The following is a 21,224-nucleotide window of genomic DNA, read 5'->3' on the forward strand; positions in this document are numbered from 1 at the left end:
TAACGGTTGGCGGGCAGGCGAAAAGGCCAAGTGGCCTTTACATTTTTTAAGAAACCTCATCCATGACTGGAACAGATCAGTTTCTGTCAATGGTAACCCCCAGGATGTTGATAGTGGGGGATTCAGCGATGGTAATGCCATTGAGTGTCAAGGGGCGATGGTTGGATTCTCTCTTGTTGGAGTTGGTCATTGCCTGTGTTACAACCGGTCCCCGGGTGAGGTTCCCCCAAATTGTTGTGCTTCCAGATGAGGAGGGATAAACTGGTTCCCCTTCTTTATTCAATCCCCTCAGCTGGTCACAACAAGGTTAATTTAAAAAGGATCCCATCCCTCGCGGATCCCTTTTCCCAGTCTAAGTGTACTAATGTTTTAGAAGGAGCTAATTTAATCAGGCTTTCATCAGTTAGAGTGAGTTTATTGGTTCTAAATGTAAGAAAAAGTAATAAAAATGCAACACACATACACACAGATTAGAAATGAGAATTGAATTGAATCTAAAATGAAAAAGATATATGAATCTGTTTTTGGTTTGTCTGTGAGGAATGGATGGTAAATAGATGATTGCTTTGGGAGTTGAGCATTTGGGTTTGGAGAGTCTTGGTTCTGCAGGGTAACTGAAAGGAGTTGTCCTGTTTCCTTTTTGCCTGTGCCTTTGCTGACTGGTGACTTCCATCCAGCAATCAGAGAGAGAGGGTTTTTACCTGCAAGTGCAGGGATACCTCGCTGATGTTCTTCAGCTATGACCTTCACAGCACATCCTCAAACACCAGGCCTGGAACACCAAATATAGCACACAGAGACCAGGGTTGCAGTCAGCTTTTAACCCTTTTTCTTGTGTAGTCCTGGAAGGGAAAAACAAACATGCCTTTCTTTCAACTCCAATTCATGTCCACAGCCTGGGATATAACTCACAGGAGATGGTTCCTGCTAAGATGGTAATCAGTCTCCATTATCCCCACACCCACAGGAGATTACAGTTCAGTTTTTGCATTGCATCCCTTCCTTTGAAGTGTCTCTGTCTGAAGTAGGCCTTGACACCTTTTTGGGTGTGACATTCCAGCAAGTCTTTACAATCACGGCCAGATTTTGCTTGTATGTCCTTTTTTAAAAAAACACATGTCTTACTTAAAACTTCAATGTGCCCGTAAGTAATTCGAGGCTGTGACCTGCTGTCATGTACCTGGAACATGAATGTTACTTGCCACTTATCAACCCAAGCTTGGATGTTGTCCAGGTCTTGCTGCATTTAGACATGGGCTGCTTCAGTATCTGAGGAGTCCTGAATGGCGCTGAACATTGTGCAATCATCAGCGAACATTCTGACCTGATGATGGATTTCCTACATTACAACAGTGATTCCACTTCAAAAGGTTCTTCAGTCTCTGAAGTGCTTTTATCCTCTCCGTAACCTCCTCCCTCCACATAACCATTCGAGATCCATTGGTGGCCGTGCTTTCAGCTGCCTGGGAATTTCGTCCCTCCACCTCTCCACCTCTAGACCTCGCTTTAGACACATATCGTATTTTGTTTTCCTGTAAAATACCTTGGGTTGTTTTATTAACTTTAAGGTGGTATATAAATACACAATGATGTTATTGTGATATAAATTCCACTTTTCTTTCGCTGTTATGTTTTAATGCTTTGTTTTTGTGACGTTAGTGACATTGACAAGGCAGGATTTATTGCCCAGTCCCAGTTACATTCGATGCATTGAGGCCTGGACTTCCCTCTCTGAGCGGAGATCAGAAGCTGCATCTGAAATTGCATCCATTTTCCAATGTCACGTTCTGCCCAGGTATCCTCCCTACCTTGTTTAAATGCACAGGAGCTCAAGATGGAGGTAAATCAGTGTAAAGAATCGGAGTTAAACAGAACTCTGAACCCAGACCAGAATATTTCTGCTTTAACAATGAAAAGTTAATGTTTCAGCTCATTTCACCATCAGTCTGGTCCATCAGGCACAGTGTGACTAAGAGTCTGCAATCAGGAAAGCTTTTCCATTTTTAATGTGACACATTTATGCCCTAAAAATACATTAAAAGGAACAGAAAACACACAGTGCATCTCAGTGAGGATAACTTTTTAAAAAAATGCTACAACAATTCCAATTAAAATATCAGAAGAATGACTTTGTTTTCTGGCACCGGGGACCCCCTTAAAATTTGGTCGTAATGTTGAGCAAACGAGATCGGAGGAAGCTTTTTAAAAATTTATTCCTCCATTTATTGCCCATCCCTAGTTGCCCTTGAGAAGGTGGTGGTGAGCTGCTTTCTTGAACCGCTGCAGTCCATGTGGTGTAGGTACACCCACAGTGCTGTTAGGAAGGGAGTTCCAGGATTTTGACCCAGCGACAGTGAAGGAACGGCGATATATTTCCAAGTCAGGATGGTGAGTGGCTTGGAGGGGACCTTCCAGGTGGTGGCGTTCCCATATGTCTGCTGCCCTTGTTGTAGATGTCATGGGTTGGGAAGGTGTTTGGGTTCAGGAGTCAGGTGTGTGGTCTCTTTTTGGGGGGGTGTGCATTTTCGGAACAATTTGTGGGTTATGACTGGGGATTGAAGGACAGAAGCTTGTACAGCAGCAAAATGTTGTACTGTGTCACGTAGTTTTCCTGTGAGGGGAATTCTCAAGAGGTTGTGCTGTAGAATTCTGGCTAAAGCTGGCAATAGTTTGTCCAGACCTCTTAAACATTCTGAATCTCTGGCTTTCGGTTATCAGAGCATTCAGTGCTCAAATGATGCTCTTTCACTTTTCTCTTCCTTTTGTCTACTCTTGCGAAGTTAATTAAAGGTGACAGCAGCTTTGAGGCAAAGCAAGTGTCCAACAATTCTCACTCATGCACAAGATTTTAAAAATTAAACCAGCCAACAATACAGCTTTAAAACTTCCAGTTGAATATTTGAACATATAAACACAGGGCCCGAAGGCTGTAATTACAGTCAACAGGTTTCCAATTAATTGGCTGCAAATCAAACCAATTTCGTCAAGTCTGCTGAATTAATGGCATCATTAATGCCATTCAGCCCATCGTGCCGGTGCCAATTCTTTTAAAGAACCATCCAATTAGCCCCACCCCCCTGGCTCATTCCCCATAGTCTTGCAAACTTTTGTCCTTGAAATCTTTACCCAACTCCCATTTGAAAGATATTATTGAATCTGTTTCCACTGCCCTTTCAGCCAGCGAATTTTATTCTGTTAGTAACACGCAGGGATGATAATAGCTGTATGAGAGTGTAACTGGACTGTTTGATTCTCTTCCAGGTGTCCCTCAGACCCCTGTAATAAGTGGTTTCAAAGGACCAGTCAATGAAGGGGACTTGGTGGAACTGACTTGCACCACGATTGGTAGTAAACCAGCTGCTAATATCCGATGGTTCAAAGGCGATAAGGAGATTCGAGGTGAGCTTGTACAAGTACCGTGGTGAAATATTGAACTGTGTCACATAGTTTTCCTGGTTTTCCATTTGTAAGAGGAATTCATGCAGACCTGTGCCAACATGGCTCTCTCGTTGCCAGTAAGTATGCTGGGTGAAGCAGGAGTTACTACTTGCTTGCTGTGCCGGTAAGAGTAGGACCTCTAAATCTTACCTTAACCTGGACAGACAGGCAAAGGTCGGCATTCTTTAAATGGAAATCATTGGCATTTGAGCCAATGGGAGTAGAAATGGTCTGAGCAGTAGTGGTAAAAGGGTGATAGTGAATTGACCCATATGTATCATTACATAACCCATTCGCTATTCATTATTAAAACAGTAAGTGCTGGAAAAACTCAGCAGGTCTGGCAGTATCTGTGGAGAGAGAAACAGAGCTAAGGTTTCAAGTACAATATGACTCTTCTTCAGAACTCTCCACAGATGCTGCCAGACCTGCTGAGTTTTTCCAGCATTTTCTGTTTTTATTTCAGATTTATAGTATCCGTAGTATTTTGCTTCCAATCTGCATTCAGTTGACTTTTGTGGAATGGAAGACTTGAGGGTGTAGAGAGTGAAATGAGTGACTGATTCACTATTGCCCATTCTCCATGACAGCTAAGGCCCAGTTTCACCCTGGTTATACCAGCAGTGGAGTTCCAACACATTGCATATGAACCCAATATTAGCTAGACTGGATTCTCACCCACTCAGTTAACATAGTAAGTGGTTGTGTGTTTCAGCATTTATATTTTTCTCAGTTGCCCTGGGAACTAACACTGTCACTGTGAGTAACAGGAGTGGATCCACCAAAATTGTCAACACCTCCTGAGTAATGTCAGTAGCGTTCCTTCATTGAGTTATTGGAGATTCTGGCCAGGATTTTCCAGACCCGTTGTGGGAGATTCGGCGGCCCAGCCAAAAGTCCATTGACTTTCGGCTGGACCAGACGATCCTGGTGATGGGCAGGGCCGAAAAATCCCACCCCCTGCCTCTGTCTCTGTTTTACTTATGCAGTCATCACTGTCCTCACAGGTGGACAGAACTGAAAGGTATACCTCTGCTGGTGCCCAGGTGTCACGGTAACCGGAGAACCTGATGGGCTGGTGTCATGGTAACCGGAGCATCTGACGGACTGGTGTCATGGTAACCGGAGCACCCGATAGACTGGTGTCATGGTAACCGGAGCACCTGACGGACTGGTGTCATGGTAACCGGAGCACCTGATGGACTGGTGTCATGGTAACCGGAGCACCCGATAGACTGGTGTCATGGTAACCGGAGCACCTGACGGACTGGTGTCATGGTAACCGGAGCACCTGACGGACTGGTGTCATGGTAACCGGAGCACCTGACGGACTGGTGTCATGGTAACCGGAGCACCCGATAGACTGGTGTCATGGTAACCGGAGCACCCGATAGACTGGTGTCATGGTAACTGGAGCACCTGACGGACTGGTGTCGCGGTAACCAGAGCACCCGATAGACTGGTGTCATGGTAACTGGAGCACCTGACGGACTGGTGTCATGGTAACCGGAGCACCCGATAGACTGGTGTCACGGTAACCGGAGCACCTGACGGACTGGTGTCATGGTAACCGGAGCACCTGACGGACTGGTGTCGTGGTAACCGGAGCACCTGACGGACTGGTGTCATGGTAACTGGAGCACCCGATAGACTGGTGTCATGGTAACCGGAGCACCTGACGGACTGGTGTCATGGTAACCGGAGCACCTGACGGACTGGTGTCATGGTAACCGGAGCACCTGACGGACTGGTGTCATGGTAACCGGAGCACCCGATAGACTGGTGTCACGGTAACCGGAGCATCTGACGGACTGGTGTAATGGTAACCGGAGCACCTGACGGACTGGTGTCATGGTAACCGGAGCACCTGACGGACTGGTGTCATGGTAACCGGAGCACCCGATAGACTGGTGTCATGGTAACCGGAGCACCTGACGGACTGGTGTCATGGTAACCGGAGCACCTGACGGACTGGTGTCATGGTAACCGGAGCACCTGATGGACTGGTGTCATGGTAACCGGAGCACCTGACGGACTGGTGTCATGGTAACCGGAGCACCCAATAGACTGGTATCATGGTAACTGGAGCACCTGACGGACTGGTGTCACGGTAACCAGAGCACCCGATAGACTGGTGTCATGGTAACCGGAGCACCTGACGGACTGGTGTCATGGTAACCGGAGCACCCGATAGACTGGTGTCACGGTAACCAGAGCACCCGATAGACTGGTGTCATGGTAACCAGAGCACCCGATAGACTGGTGTCACGGTAACCGGAGCACCCGATAGACTGGTGTCACGGTAACCAGAGTACCCGATAGACTGGTGTCACGGTAACTGATGTGCTGCAAATTGTGTTTTGTTGAATTCAGTTTCCATTTAATAAGAGAGATTGTCAATGTAATGGGAAGCAGAAAGTTTAATTCAGTGCTTTAAAAAAAAACTCTCTGGGTTATGAAAGATATGTTGTTTCCTTGTTCTCCTGAGGGTAATAAAAATATTAAAATTGATATCTAGCAATAACATCAACCCACACTGTGAGCTAAAGGACTTGAATCGAGTGAAAAGGGTCAACTGAAGACGTCCATTTTCTTTAATTCCCTGAACGTCACAGTTACTGGAGCTCAAATCCACACAGTTCCACCAAGACTAATAAAGTAGCAGCAATATTTATTATTGATATTGATATAAGCATTTGTTAGTCTCAGACTTGATCACATTGCCAGTCCTCTGTAATCTCACGCCACAACTCAGACAGGAGCAGTCACTCAGCCAGATCCCTGATCTCTGTCGTTCGCTCAGGAGGCTACATGTTTGGCAGGGGTGGGGTGGTCACTGGGTCACTTTCCAAATTTGGTGGCAATATTCCTGAGTTACAATATCTGAAAAAATCTGCTGCACATTGTGTTTCTGCTGGACCTGAGAAATCCCATCCAGATGGCTCATTCTCCCAGTGTGAGTCTCAACAATGAAAGATATATGCTTATTCAACCACAATAGGCATCACAGCACGATCCTGCCCTCACACACACAGCCAGAGACTCTAGGTTGTGATCAGGAGCAGCAATTCTGTCAGAGTTTCTCCCCCCAGCCAGGGTTCCTGCCCCTGATCACTGTCTAACTGAGAAGTGCAACCCTCGCAGTTCCACAGTGACCCACCTGAAGTAACACTTATAAAAAAGCCAATCTGTGAAACAGTGTAGGTCAGAACTCAAGGAGAGTCTGCAAACTGATTGCTTTGGGCTCACAGCAGCAGCTGCAAGAGACACTTTCTGACACGTTAGATTTAACTGTCACTCAAACTGTGCCTTAAAAACAAAATAAATGATCCTTATTTACTCCCTGCAGAGTTTGTGATGCTGTACTCCTCTCTCACTTCCTGCTAAACAATACTTCCACAGCAATACTTACCTCGAGTAAAATGCCTTACTATATTTGGCCTTGGTAACCAGTGTCCACACACACACAGACGTACACGCACAAAAACACACAGGCACACACACAGATACATAGACATACAACATGCACAGACAAACATAGACACACATACATATGCACACAGACACACACACACACACTCTCACATTTGCAGACACATACACAGGCACGCAAAACATACAGACACAGAGACACAAACACAGACACACACAGCCAAAGACACACACACACCCAGACACACAAAAACATACAGGCACAAACACAGACATACAGACACACACACAAACAAACATAGACACAAATACAGACATACACAGACACAGACAAAGACACACAAAAAGGTAGACGCATGCAGATATACAGACACACATATACACATGGACACAGATACACATGCACAGACTGTAATAAACTTGTTGTGCCGGACAGGTTTCTTGTAAGAAACAGTAAACTTTATTTACAGAGCTCCTGATGAAGCTACATGCTTGTACCAAGAGCAAGAAAGCTCTGCCCCTAAGATTACCTGCACTTAGAGCTGCTTCGTCTGTACAGTCACATAATCCCCATAACAGTATGAAAGGTTTTACAATCACTACACAGACAAACGTACACACACACATACACCTGCAAAGTTAAATAGATAAACATACACATTTATACACAGTTGCAAATGCACATGAGAGGTTGCAGAGCTCTGAGATTCAGAGGGATTTGGGTGTCCCAGTGATCTTTCTGCCAAGAGCAACAGTTTCGCCCTATCTATTCTGTCCAGACCCCTCATGATTTTGAATATCTCTATCAAATCTCCTCTCAGCCTTCTCTTCTCCAAGGAAAACAGTCCCAACTCGTCCAATCCATCTTCATAACTGAAATTCCTCATCCCTGGAACCATCCTCGTGAATCTTTCCTGCACTCTCTCTAATGCCTTCACATCCTTTCAAGAGCGTGGTGCCCAGATTTGACCCAATGCTCTAGTTGAGGCCCAAACAAAGGTTTAATTTAAGTTCATCATAATTTCCCTGGGTTTGGATTCTAAGGGTGGAAAAAGGATGATTTACCCGCCGGCCGCAATGGGGGATTTTTGCACCGTATCGTCTCATTCCCGGCGTGTCCCACATCATTAATAACGCATTCACGGGAAGCACGCCCGATCGGATTTACCTGCCCCGCTGTGACCTCAGCGCTTCCTCGCTCCGGGGGCCATGTTTAATTCACTCCAGAGCGCAGCCGACTCCGTGTCTACAGACCGGGACTGCTCCAGGCGACAGGTGGCCCCGAAAGCGAAGAAGACGGCAGCCCCCAAATTTAGTGACACCTCTCTGGCGCACCAGTGGAAGGCCTCCGCGATGTCCTCTACCCAGCGCTGGCCTCAGGAGGTTCACCAGAGTCACCAATCTGGCCTGGGAGGCGGTGGCAGCGATGGTCAGCGCCACTGGAGCACAGAGCAGGTCAGCCACCCAGAGCAGGAAGAGGATGAATGATCTCATCCGTTCCCCAGGGTAAGTCAACCACCTCATCACTCACAACTCTCACACTCACAAACCCATCACACATCCACAGGGATCTCACACCTCAAGGGACAACACCAGTAACCCTCACACACACCCTCACATCTCCATCAGGCTCATATCCTCTGGAGCTCACGTCCTCATCCCATCCATGTCTCTGCTCACCACACAAACATTCCACACAGAGCCATGTGTCCTGCTCACACTCTCTCCATCTGTTTCCACGCAGGAGAATCTGGCTCACAACAGCAGGGAGAGGTTCTGGACCAGGGGTGGAGTGGCCCACATTAGGCCCCTCACTCACTTTGAGGAGTGTGACCTCGCGCTGACTGGTGAGGGTGTGGACCCTGCCTGCGGTGACAGTGAGGTCGGTGGCAAACACCCACCTGAGGATCCTGCACCACATCATCCCTCTCAACGCAACTGTCAGCGCTCTCTCTCCTGCTTTTGACTCCGCTGCCGTGCACTAATTATCTCGACTGGTTCACAGGGAGCTCTGCCAAGGGGCCAGCCAGTCCCTCAGCTCCATCCAGGTCCTCACCTCCAGCCAAGAGGACACCTCCTCCATTGAAGAGCTGGAAATAAGCAGCCTGGAAGACCCATCACAGCGCTTACCCACACCCTGCATCAGCGCAGAGACACACACCTCGGTGGGACCTAGATCTAGAGCAGGCCCGGGTTCACAATCTGCTGGTCACAGCACGGGCACGTGTCCGCAGCAGGAGGAGACAGATTCAGCCGAGCTCCCCGACACTCGGAGGTCTGCTGGGGAAGAGGCATCTGTGAGGCCCGAGTCAGGGGACGAGCCTCTGGACTCGGCCTCCCAACTCATTGTGGACAGTCAGCAGAAGGCGGGGGAATATCACGCAGAGCTGTTGGAAGCCCTCAGAGTGGCACACAAGTCAGGGGAGTGTGTCCGCCTGCTCTCTGATGAAGTGCTGCCCATATGTACACATATGGAGGTCTCCATGGGAAGGATGGCGGACGCAATGGAGACCTTGGTCCAGCAGAACTTGGAGATGCGCACAAGCCTGCACTCCATCACGGTCGCCATAGGTGAGTTCCTGCAGAGAGAGCAGCTGGCCCACAGGAGGACAGCCGAAGCAAGCCAGGGCCCTCAAGGCCTTGGCTCTCCAGAGGACCCACGCCAAAGTCATCAGAGGCAACAGGGCCAACCATTGTACAGGTTGTCACCACCCCTGCTGCGGATGTCAGGGTAGCACCTAGGAGAAGATGTAGGCCTAGAAAAGTTAAGAAATTCTGATCACAAGTGTTTGCACAGGGAACACATTTTGTCACTTCATAATCTGAAAATAAATTCACTTTCACTGAATAATGTGTGATGTTGTCTTTCAGCTTCGTTGACAGGCTTTGCAAGTCCTCCCACTGCATCCCCCCCAACCTCCCACTAAACAGTTCAGCTGCATGCAGCTGGACTACGAGTGATTCTGGAGGGAGAATTGTGTGCGTGGCAGAGACTTTGGGAGCCTCATGCAAACTCTCTCCCAATGCACATGAAGCCTTCTTCCCTCACTCATCCCAATATCCCGAGCATTTTCACTGCTACCTGCTGGGGTTCTCTTTCAGTTGTCCATCTGAGCCGACCTGCATCTCCGCCCACCCCCTGACCACACTCCCATGCAGCACCTGTTCCCGGCCTACACGAGGCTCCGCTCACTTTCCATTTTGACAACGATGGTCATATTCAGATTTTTGCTCAACTCCCCTGTCCTTTCCCCTCCTTCAGTCATCCATGCCTTTTCCCTCATCACTGTCGACCCCTGTAACGTGACCTTCCATGTCCCCATTGTCAGCTACCAACCCGAAACCTTTCCTTTCCAGGATGTCCAGGTAAACGTGCACATTCTCTACCTACATGAGAATCCCAGCTCCATCCACATTAACCTCCCCGACCTCCTCCTCCCCAAGGTCTGTGTCTGCCTCCAGGTCCCCACTAACCCCCCCGCTGACCCTGCTACTGCTACCTCACCCTGCCATCCAACCGGCTCCCTCTGCCCCCTCTCATACTCACCATTCCCTCCTACCACACCCACCCTCAGTTCACTCCCCAGGAGGCAGTCATTGACTCCACAGACCCCTCCCTTGCACATTCCCCTGGCCATCCCCCCCTTACTCCCTCCTCCACCCTTACTCCCTCCTCCACCCTTACTCCCTCCTCCAGCCTTACTCCCTCCTCCATCCTTACTCCCTCCTCCATCCTTACTCCCTCCTCCATCCTTACTCCCTCCTGCCCCAGACGCCTTCCTGCCCCTGGACTCCTTCCCCCCTCCGTACTCCTTCCCTTACACTTACCTCCCCACTTGCCGCATTCTCCCCCATTACACCTTCCTTCCCCGTACTCCCTCCTCCTCCCTCCCAACCTCAGCCCCCTGACACCATTGTTTCCCCGCCAACCTCCCCCCACTTCCTGACCCCTGTACACCTTCCTCTCCCAGTCAAACCTAGACCTCCCTCTCCCACCCCACCCGGTACACCTTCCTCTCCCACTCACAGCTGGACCTTCCTCTCTCCCCCCGCCTTGCTGATCATCCGGAGCAGCCTATGGCCAAGACTGTGATGTTCCGAAGCAGGCCCGAGACATCAACGTAGACCTCCCGCCTTCCGAGAGCTGCTTTGCAGCAGAGCCATGGCCATGAGAATCCACCCAGCACGTATTCCTGCGGGGTCCGGTAGCTGTAGGGCTGCAGCATTTCCTTCTCCTCGGACAACAATAAGTCCTGATGTCTGTATGTCACACTTGTCCAGAGGTGTTCTGGGCCAGTGTGATTTCCCACCGGTGTAATGGTAACTCGGGCGTGGGGGGGTAGGTGCCATTCCGGTCGGGCCTCACTTTGCATCTGGTTAGCGGGATGCAAAGCAGGTTGACGCTGGCCTCCAGCGGGATTGATATTCTGCTGTGTGGCCGACACCACCAGATGATTCTGCTGTGCTTTCACACCAGCATGAAGCCGATTTTTGGCCTTCCCGCTATATTGTTCGCTCACACCCACCATGACACTGACACCAACGAGGCCAGAAAATTCCAGCCTCTGTCTCTATTTATAAAACCTAGGGCCCAGATGCTTTATTAACCACTTTCTCAACCTGTCCTGCTACCTTCAGTAATGAATATGCATATACGCCCAGGTCCCTCCTGCACCCCCTTGAGAGTTGTACCCTTTATGTTGTACTGCCTCTCTATTCTTCCCACCAAAATGAATCACTTCACATTTCTCAGCATTAAATTACATCTGTCACATGTCCACCCGTTTTATCAGCCCGTCTGGTCCTCTTGAAGCCTATCACTATCCTCCTCACAGTTCACAACACTTCCAGGTTTTGTGTCATCTACAAATTTTGAAATTGTGCCAAAGTTAAATGGGTGACCATATATGTGGGTAGGAGGGTTTATATGAAAGGAGAGGTTTATAGAGGTTAGGAGAGGGGTAAACTTAGAGGAGAGATAGAGAGACTGAGACAGAGAGAGAGACAGAGAGAGAGAGACAGAGAAAGAGACAGAGGCAGAGAGACAGAAAGAGAGAGACAGCAAAAGACAGAGAGAGGGACAGAGAGACAGTGAGATAGAGAGACACAGCGAGAGAGAGATCGAGAGACAGAGATAGAGAGACAGAGAGACAGAAAGATGGAGAGATAGAGAGATAGCGAGAGAGAGTGATGGAGAACAAGAAGAGTTGAGTTGGAAAGTAAAAATACCAAGATGAGAAGGTGCTGAGTGCAAAGGTTGAGGGAGGAAAGCAGAGAATATGTCAGAGGGAATACACAAAATTACTGGACTTTTATCAGCTACTTGGCCATTATAATGAATCTTGATGACTAGCTGAACTGTCTGACTGTTTTTGGAATTGGACAACAGCAGAATCACTGTTGAATTTCTTCATGAACTGAGAATTATTATTCTCAAATACACCAATACAAATGGTGTTGTCATCTAGTGGAGTGCCTTTGGTTAGGGAGAAGGTGATCACTGCTCGAGTTGTTCAGAGTTATTCTGTTGATAGCCAGAAATCTCAGCTTGTGAAAGCAGTGTGCGCTGCAGCCCTGTGCAGTCAGAATGTGCAGCATTGAGAAAGGCAGTACTGGTGAAAGCTTTTCCACATACTGACAGACCTGCTGTTACATTCCCTGCACTTTCTGGGGTTTTTTTTCTTAATCACAACTTTCCAGCATTCACAGTTTTCCAATTTACCTGAAAAACTCATCAAAATGCAAAAAACAGGAGCTCAGCAGCCTTGAGCAATGTTAATGTCACTCTGTCGCATTAACTCGGCTGATTACAGCTTTATCTGTGCAGCCAGTGACTGGGGCATCCACACTGCTGAATGGCTGGCAGCAAGTGAAGGTTCACCTCTGACCAGCCTGCCAGCGTCTGCCCTCTGTAAACTTCAACTCTTCCACATTTCTGATGACCTGCATCCAAACTCAGCACACCCCCTCTTCTCACTCACCTACATTGGTTCATGCTTAAACAGCATCTTAGTTAAAAAATTCTCATCCATATTTTCAGATCTCTCCACGGGCCAGGATTTTATGGCCCCATTGTAGCCTGTCTCTCCCCAGCGGACGTGGTGAGCCATTTAAATCTCCATTCAGTTCGGCGGGACTGTAATATCGTGCCGGGTGGGAGGGGGCGTAAAAACCCACCCACGGTTCCATCCCTCCCTATTTCTGTAATCACCTCCAGCCCTACAACCCTCCAAGATATCGGCACGCCTGCAATTCTAGCCTCTTCAGAAACCCTGATTTTAATCACTCCACCATTGGCGGCCGTGCCTTCAGCTACCTGAGTCCCAAGCTCTGGGCTTCCCTCCCTAAACCGCTCAGTCTCTTTATCTCACTTTATCTTTTAAGACACTCCTTAACATTTAAATCAAGCTTTTAGTCACCTGCCTAATATCTCCTAATGTGACTCAATGTCAAATCCTGTTTGATAATGCTCCTGTGAGGCATCTCAGGATGTTTTCTTAGGTTCAAGACACTATATAAATGCAAGTTATCAATGCTTCCATACTTTGGGAAGGTGGTAAAATGGTCTCAGGCATGTGCATTTGCAGGAACGGTGTAGCAGAAGAATTCTCCAAACTACAGCTCTAACTGTTGTTATGCCTCACCCTTGCGGTGATGCCAGTGTGGTATGTGCCCTGTGTGTGGTACTATGGTGCCCAAGGAAGAACATTAGAACAAGCTATAAAATTTCATCATGGAGAAAAGCTTTATTTTCAGTAGTCTTTTCTGTAAGTGTCAGGAATTTTAGATTATTGATTTCATCAAAGACCAGCATCTGTTCCTCATGGGCTGGATATGATCCTATTGGTGGGTGGGAATGTTTCCTTGTGGAAGGTTTAATGGTGGAGTGTGCCTGTGGGAGTATGGCTGCTTCCATACCTGCTCTCATTAAGATTTTGATATGTGAGGAATGTGACCCAGAACTGATTCAGTCACAGGACTCGAAAACCCACATTCAAACTCCTCCTCCTGTGCTCCCAAACATTGACCCCCGTCTCCGCCACCCCACCACGAGTGCTGTCCAGCACCTTATCTCCAATAGTGAGTGTCTCTCATTCAGATTCTCAAAGTACTGCTCCCAATCCATCACTTTAACTTGGCAGGAGCAGAGCGGGAACCCCATTCCCGTGTAACAGGAGCACATCGGGATCCCCGTTCCTGTGTAACAGGAGCACATCGGGAATCCTGTTCCCGTGTAACAGGAGCACATCGGGATCCCCGTTCCTGTGTAACAGGAGCACAGCGGGAATCCTGTTCCCGTGTAACAGGAGCACATCGGGATCCCCGTTCCCCTGTAACAGGAGCACAGCGGGAATCCCGTTCCCGTGTAACAGGAGCAGAGCGGGATCCCCGTTCCTGTGTAACAGGAGCACAGCGGGAATCCCGTTCCCGTGTAACAGGAGCAGAGCGGGAACCCCGTTCCCGTGTAACAGGAGCACATCAGGATCCCCGTTCCTGTGTAACAGGAGCACAGCGGGAATCCCGTTCCTGTGTAACAGGAGCAGAGCGGGAATGCCGTTCCCATGTAACAGGAGCACATCGGGATCCCCGTTCCCGTGTAACAGAAGCAGAGCGGGAATGTCGTTCCCGTGTAACAGGAGCACTATGGGAATCCCGTTCCCGTGTAACAGGAGCACTATGGGAATCCCGTTCCCGTGTAGCAGGAGCACTATGGGAATCCCGTTCCCGTGTAACAGGAGCACTATGGGAATCCTGTTCCCATGTAACAGCAGCACTATGGGAATCCCGTTCCCGTGTAACAGGAGCAGAGCAGGAACCCCGTTCCCCTGTAACAGGAGCACATCGGGAATCCCATTCCCGTGTAACAGGAGCAGAGCGGGAATGCCGTTCCCCTGTAATAGGAGCACTATGGGAATCCCGTTCCCATGTAACAGCAGCACAGCGGGAATCCTGTTCCCGTGTAACAGGAGCACTATGGGAAACCCATTCCCATGTAACAGGAGCACATCGGGAATCCTGTTCCCGTGTAACAGGAGCACATCGGGAATCCTGTTCCCGTGTAACAGGAGCACAGCGGGAATCCCGTTCCCGTGTAACAGAAGCATAGCGGGAATCCCGTTCCCGTGTAACAGAAGCATAGCGGGAATCCCGTTCCCGTGTAACAGAAGCATAGCGGGAATCCCGTTCCTGTGTAACAGGAGCACAGCGGGAATCCTGTTCCCGTGTAACAGGAGCACTATGGGAATCCCATTCCCATGTAACAGGTGCACTATGGGAATCCTTTTCCTGTGTAACAGGTGCACTATGGGAATTCCATTCCCATGTAACAGGAGCACTATGGGAATGCGTTCCCATGTAACAGGTGCACTATGGGAATCCTGTTCCCGTGTAACAGGAGCACTATGGGAATGCGTTCCCATGTAACAGGTGCACTATGGGAATCCTGTTCCCGTGTAACAGGAGCACAGCGGGAATCCCATTCCCATATAAACAGGAATTTTGTGGGAATCCTGTTCCCTTGTAAATGGGAACATGGCAGGAATCCCACTCGTGTAAACAGCAGCACTTGAGGAAAAGTTACAGAATCTGTGGGAAAAATGGACAGAATTGCAGAATTTGATCTTCAAAATACCCATAAGACAATAATATCTGTTAAATGGCTTTGAGGGCTCTGAGTTGATCTGGGTGTGTTCCAGACTCCACCTGTTTCAACATCTTTCCGTAGATACTGAGCATAAAATTGACTTTACGCGATGTTGTAATCGAAGTGATACCAAATCCATTATCACTCACCTTGCACCATCGCACAGATACTAATACCCCCACTGTCTATTAACAAAGATACTATTACCCCCACTGTCTATTAACAAAGATACTATTACCCCCACTGCCTATTAACAAAAATACTATTACCCCCACTGTCTATTAACAAAGATACTATTACCCCCACTGTCTATTAACAAAGATACTATTACCCCCACTGCCTATTAACAAAGATACTATTACCCCCACTGTCTATTAACAAAGATACTATTACCCCCACTGTCTATTAACAAAGATACTATTACCCCCACTGTCTATTAACAAAGATACTATTACCCCCACTGTCTATTAACAAAGATACTATTACCCCCACTGTCTATTAACAAAGATACTATTACCCCCACTGTCTATTAACAAAAATACTATTACCCCCACTGTCTATTAACAAAGATACTATTACCCCCACTGTCTATTAACAAAGATACTATTACCCCCACTGTCTATTAACAAATATACTAATACCCCCACTGTCTATTAACAAAGATACTATTACCCCCACTGTCTATTAACAAAGATACTATTACCCCCACTGTCTATTAACAAAGATACTAATACCCCCACTGTCTATTAACAAAGATACTATTACCCCCACTGTCTATTAACAAAGATACTATTACCCCCACTGTCTATTAACAAAGATACTATTACCCCCACTGTCTATTAACAAAGATACTATTACCCCCACTGTCTATTAACAAAGATACTATTACCCCCACTGTCTATTAACAAAGATACTAATACCCCCACTGTCTATTAACAAAGATACTATTACCCCCACTGTCTATTAACAAAGATACTATTACCCCCACTGTCTATTAACAAAGATACTATTACCCCCACTGTCTATTAACAAAGATACTATTACCCCCACTGTCTATTAACAAAGATACTATTACCCCCACTGTCTATTAACAAAGATACTATTACCCCCACTGTCTATTAACAAAGATACTATTACCCCCACTGTCTATTAACAAAGATACTAATACCCCCACTGTCTATTAACAAAGATACTATTACCCCCACTGTCTATTAACAAAGATACTATTACCCCCACTGTCTATTAACAAAGATACTAATACCCCCACTGTCTATTAACAAAGATACTATTACCCCCACTGTCTATTAACAAAGATACTATTACCCCCACTGTCTATTAACAAAGATACTATTACCCCCACTGTCTATTAACAAAGATACTATTACCCCCACTGTCTATTAACAAAGATACTATTACCCCCACTGTCTATTAACCACTGAATGGAGCCTTCCGTAGGCACAACCCAAACACAATCTCACTTAGTGCAGCTTCTCCCACAGGCCTTTGAAATCCAGCTGCTGTTCTAACGTTAGTGGGTGAGTGGGTTAGTGGGAGGTCAGACTGACCAGTCAGTAGACTGCTGGCTCTAAGCTCCATATTACCAGGTCAGGTTCTGCTGGTTCACATGGACAAAAGCAAAAAACTGCAGATGTTGGAAATCTGAAACAAAAACAGAAAATGCTGGAAATATTCAGCAGGTCAGGCAGCATCTGTGGAAGGAGAAGCAGAGTTAACGTTTCAGGCCTGTGACATTCCACCAGAACTGGGAAAAGTTAGAAATGTGATCGAAAGCTCCTAAATTCCTCATTGAGGGCTGAGACGGGGTTCCTTGAGCTTACATTGAGCTTTATTGGAACAGAGCGGAGGCCAAGGTCAGAGGGGTCAGCGTGAGAGCAAGGTGGAAAATTAAACTGACAGACAACCGGACGCTCGGGATCATGCTTGCGGACTGAATGTAAGTGTTCGGCAAAGCAGTCACCCAGTCTGTGTTTGGCCTAGAGCAGACTACATTGTGAACAGCGAATACCGTATACTAAATGGAAACCAGTACACGGAAATCGCTGTTTCCAACCTGTCCTGCCTCCAGTTAGTCCTGGTACTGATTAGACCTGGTTCTGGTTAGTCCTGGTTCTGGTTAGTCCTGGTTCTGGTTAGTCCTGGTTCTGGTTAATCTTGCCTCTGGTTAGTCCTGCTTCTAGTTAGTCCTGGTTCTGGTTAGTCCTGCCTCTGGTTAGTCCTGATTTTGTTAGTCCTGTTTCTGGTTAGTCCTGGTTCTGGTTAGTCCTGATTTTGTTAGTCCTGGTTCTGGTTAGTGCTGGTTCTGGTTAGTTCTGGTTCTAGTTAGTCCTGGCATTGGTTGGTAATGGTTCTGGTTAGTCCTTGCTCTGGTTAGTCCTGATTTTGTTAGTCCTAGTTCTGGTTAGTGCTGGTTCTGGTTAGTCCTGGTTCTGGGTAGTGCTGGTTCTGGTTAGTCCTGGTTCTGGGTAGTGCTGGTTCTGGTTAGTCCTGGTTCTGGGTAGTGCTGGTTCAATGTGGGTCTGCTGATTTGGTCTGCATTACCCACTTGCTGCTGGGATTGCTGTATTTTTGTTGATTTTGGTTCTATTTGTTCTCTGTTGTTACACATAGTAACACAGCAATAACATACACACATAACACAGCAATAACATACACACATAACACAGCAATAACATACACACATAACACAGCAATAACATACACACATAACACAGCAATAACATACACAATAACGTACACACTGCGCTACCTTGTTATCTTGTTTGATTTAAACAGATTAATTCCTATTCTTGTCAGTTCCCTGTTGACACTTGTCCTGTGATGGGTTTAGAGTATTTTCAACATGTGCAGTGTCAGCTGTGGATCAGTGGGTAGCACTCTAGTGTCTCAGTGAGAAGGTTGTGGGTTCAAGTTCCAATTCACTGAGTGCCATTAATTGGTCCATATAAATATGGAACTCATTGCTATCATGTCCACATTGATAAGAGCTATTTATGGAGAAGAGTCTTCACATGTCAGCGATTTGTAATCTCATCCATTTAAACAATCTATAAGATTATTTGATTTCATTATCTAAGCATAAAGTTAGCACCCTGCCAATTGTATTCATTGAACTCCACTCTATTCAAATATTTATGACCGCTAAAGTCTGTTTTCTATTTGTTTATCAATTTGCCAATCTATTAATCTATCTAAATCTTGCTGTCTCTCTTTCCTTTCATTTTAATGCCTTGTTTCTACCTCTCAGGCTAAATCTGTACAGAAAATGATTTAAGAAGCTACAGCTCCTGAGAAGTCATACATCTTAAATTGACATTGCTGCACATTGAATGCTACAGGCACCAACACAATGTAAATCTAACTATCTATTGTTAACTGCAATATCTCAGCCTGGATTGAGCTGCTACCTGGCTTGGAGACCCCCTAGGTCACAAGAACGCAAAAGATCACGTCAAACTTCAGCTAAACCCTTTAAAAACCCTATACACAATTTCATTATCAAACTTCACGCAGGTAAAGTTTCTCCCAAAACACTCCCCACTTCACTAATCTCCAGGCAGTGTTGGTGAAAAGCAGCAAGAACCAAAGCTCAGAACTGCCTGTAGCTACTGTTACAATCCCAGCTGATGTTACTGCTGGACAAGCCCGATCCCAGGGTGGAATCCAGCTCGATAGATCCTAACTTTTTTGTTTAGAAATATGGAGAGTAGTTACTGAACGGAGTCACAGGAGTCAGCTGATGAACTTTTAACAAAAGAATAAAAAGTTTATTAAACAAGAAAATACGAACTATATTACAATACTCCTTCACCCACAACTATACCTTTACAGATATCTACAGATTTGTAAGGATAACACAAGTTACAAAAGCTATCTTATACTCTCATGTTCACAGTAAGTACACAGTCCATGTAAACCAATAGGTGACCTGTGGTCATACATGCTATACTCTGAAACCAAGTAACAGATGCCACCCCAAACAGATGCCATGGATCCTTCATCAACTCCCCCCAAGACGCTTGTCACACCGTGAGCCAACCAGTCTCACTGAACTCCACCTTTTACATGAAGGTTTTTAATCTCCACTCTCGAAGAATTCGCTTTGGAATCTTCTCCAAAATGACACTTTCCCTCATACACCTTCCACAAGGGTCCACCCCCAGGGTTTCAAACTGTCCTTCCGATGTTCCTCTTCCCTGGATCGCCACATGCATTCAAGCTTTGCCTTGCACGCATTATCTCTGAGATACTCAGCCATGCCAACAGAACACCACTGCTCCACATGCCCATAGTAAAGTGTTACAGAACTTTGGCTGTCTCCTTGGATCTTCTGGCTTCTCACAAGCCTATTTTGCATTAACTCTGCATCCTGCAGCTTTTTCCCTTTAAGTTTGCAGCCTTCCACTGCTCCTCACTCTTAAACTTCCATTAACAGGACCTTTTCCAGATTCCTGTCTTTTTCCTTTGACTAGAAGGTCTTCCTTTCCTCTTTTCCCTTTAGAACTTGCTTCCTGCAGTTCCCTCTCCCAGTAGATTGCTAACAACTTGGTATCTCCCTTGAGGTCCAGAACTCACTTGACATTCACTGTTACTTTAAATTTAGAGCAACTCTTTTAAGATTCTTAGACTTATTTTCCTCAGCAGTCTGCTAGTATGTCCAGCTAGAGAGAGACGTAAACTGCTCCCTTCCCCTGAATGAATAATCACCATCTCAACTCAAACTGCTTTTGGTTTCTCTGGGCAGAACTTTACGCTGATTGGCCGGGTGTGCGCCTGACCCAATCGAGCATGAAATCACGCAAGGTGACGTTACCCCATGCTTGGGTGATATTTCAGTTGTCAGGCACGCGCAAACGTTGGAAGCGTGCCTGCTGATATTTAACGGTGCAATTGTCTGTCATTTTACTTTAGCCTTTACAAGGGTGGGATGAAGTTTCAGTTATTAATTAAAATGATAATAGAAATCTGTGGACAGCATTTTTATAATCGATATGTTCAGATGCCTGATTGTGATTCTTGGACTTTTTTTCCTGATTGTAAAAACTTTGTTAACTGGGTTTTGGGTCTTCAGCTCCCTGAGGTAGCTCTGTGCCTTCAAGGAGCTTTCCTGTCAGTGCTCGCCCGCCTTGACATCATCGCCCGCCCTCCTCCCGCCCCCAACCCCGGCAGCGCTGAGCTTTTCAGTGCGCACTTCACGCTGGCTGGCTGTTAATTGTGTCTTTGTGGGGCCTCTCTCCCTGGACCCCTGTTGCTAGGCAACAGCACAGTTTTTCTACCTTGTGTTTGTTTTAACTTCCCTTCAAGAGCCATAAAACCTCATTAGAATGCAGGCATCTTTTAAACTGAAACCAAAGCTCGAGTTCTCCCCTTTCTTATCACACCAATGCAGAAAAACATTTTAAACTTAAACTTAAAGTTAGATCTCACTCCTAACACCCATAAATACAAATATAACTTACTTAAACTCTCTAGTTCCTAACACCATGTTAAAGACTGATGAATGAAAATCCTTCTTCTTTCATACAATCTTGTAGCACACAAAGAGGACATTCAGCCCATCATGCTTGTTCTGGCTCCCTGAAAGAGCTACCCAATTAGTCTCATCCTTCTGCTTCCTCCCCATAGTCTTGCAAATTTCCTCCCCTTAAAGTATTTGTCCAATTTACGTTTGAAAGTTGCCATTGATTTTGTT

At 46.7% G+C, this 21,224-nt stretch overlaps 1 protein-coding gene across 3 annotated transcripts in view; it reads left to right on the plus strand.

Moving 5' to 3' along the window:
- The window catches only part of LOC144691862 (cell adhesion molecule 2-like), a 561,087-nt gene that overhangs the window by 32,270 nt on the left and 507,593 nt on the right, over positions 1–21,224 (plus strand). For all 3 annotated transcript variants that reach the window (XM_078560433.1, XM_078560434.1, XM_078560435.1), the window contains exon 2: positions 3,262–3,399. In XM_078560433.1, the coding sequence (XP_078416559.1) occupies positions 3,262–3,399 (138 nt within the window). The remainder of the gene's footprint in view (positions 1–3,261; positions 3,400–21,224) is intronic.

This window comes from Cetorhinus maximus, chromosome 16 (genome assembly GCF_964194155.1).
Source record: "Cetorhinus maximus chromosome 16, sCetMax3.hap1.1, whole genome shotgun sequence".
Classification (NCBI taxonomy): Eukaryota; Metazoa; Chordata; class Chondrichthyes; order Lamniformes; family Cetorhinidae; genus Cetorhinus; species Cetorhinus maximus.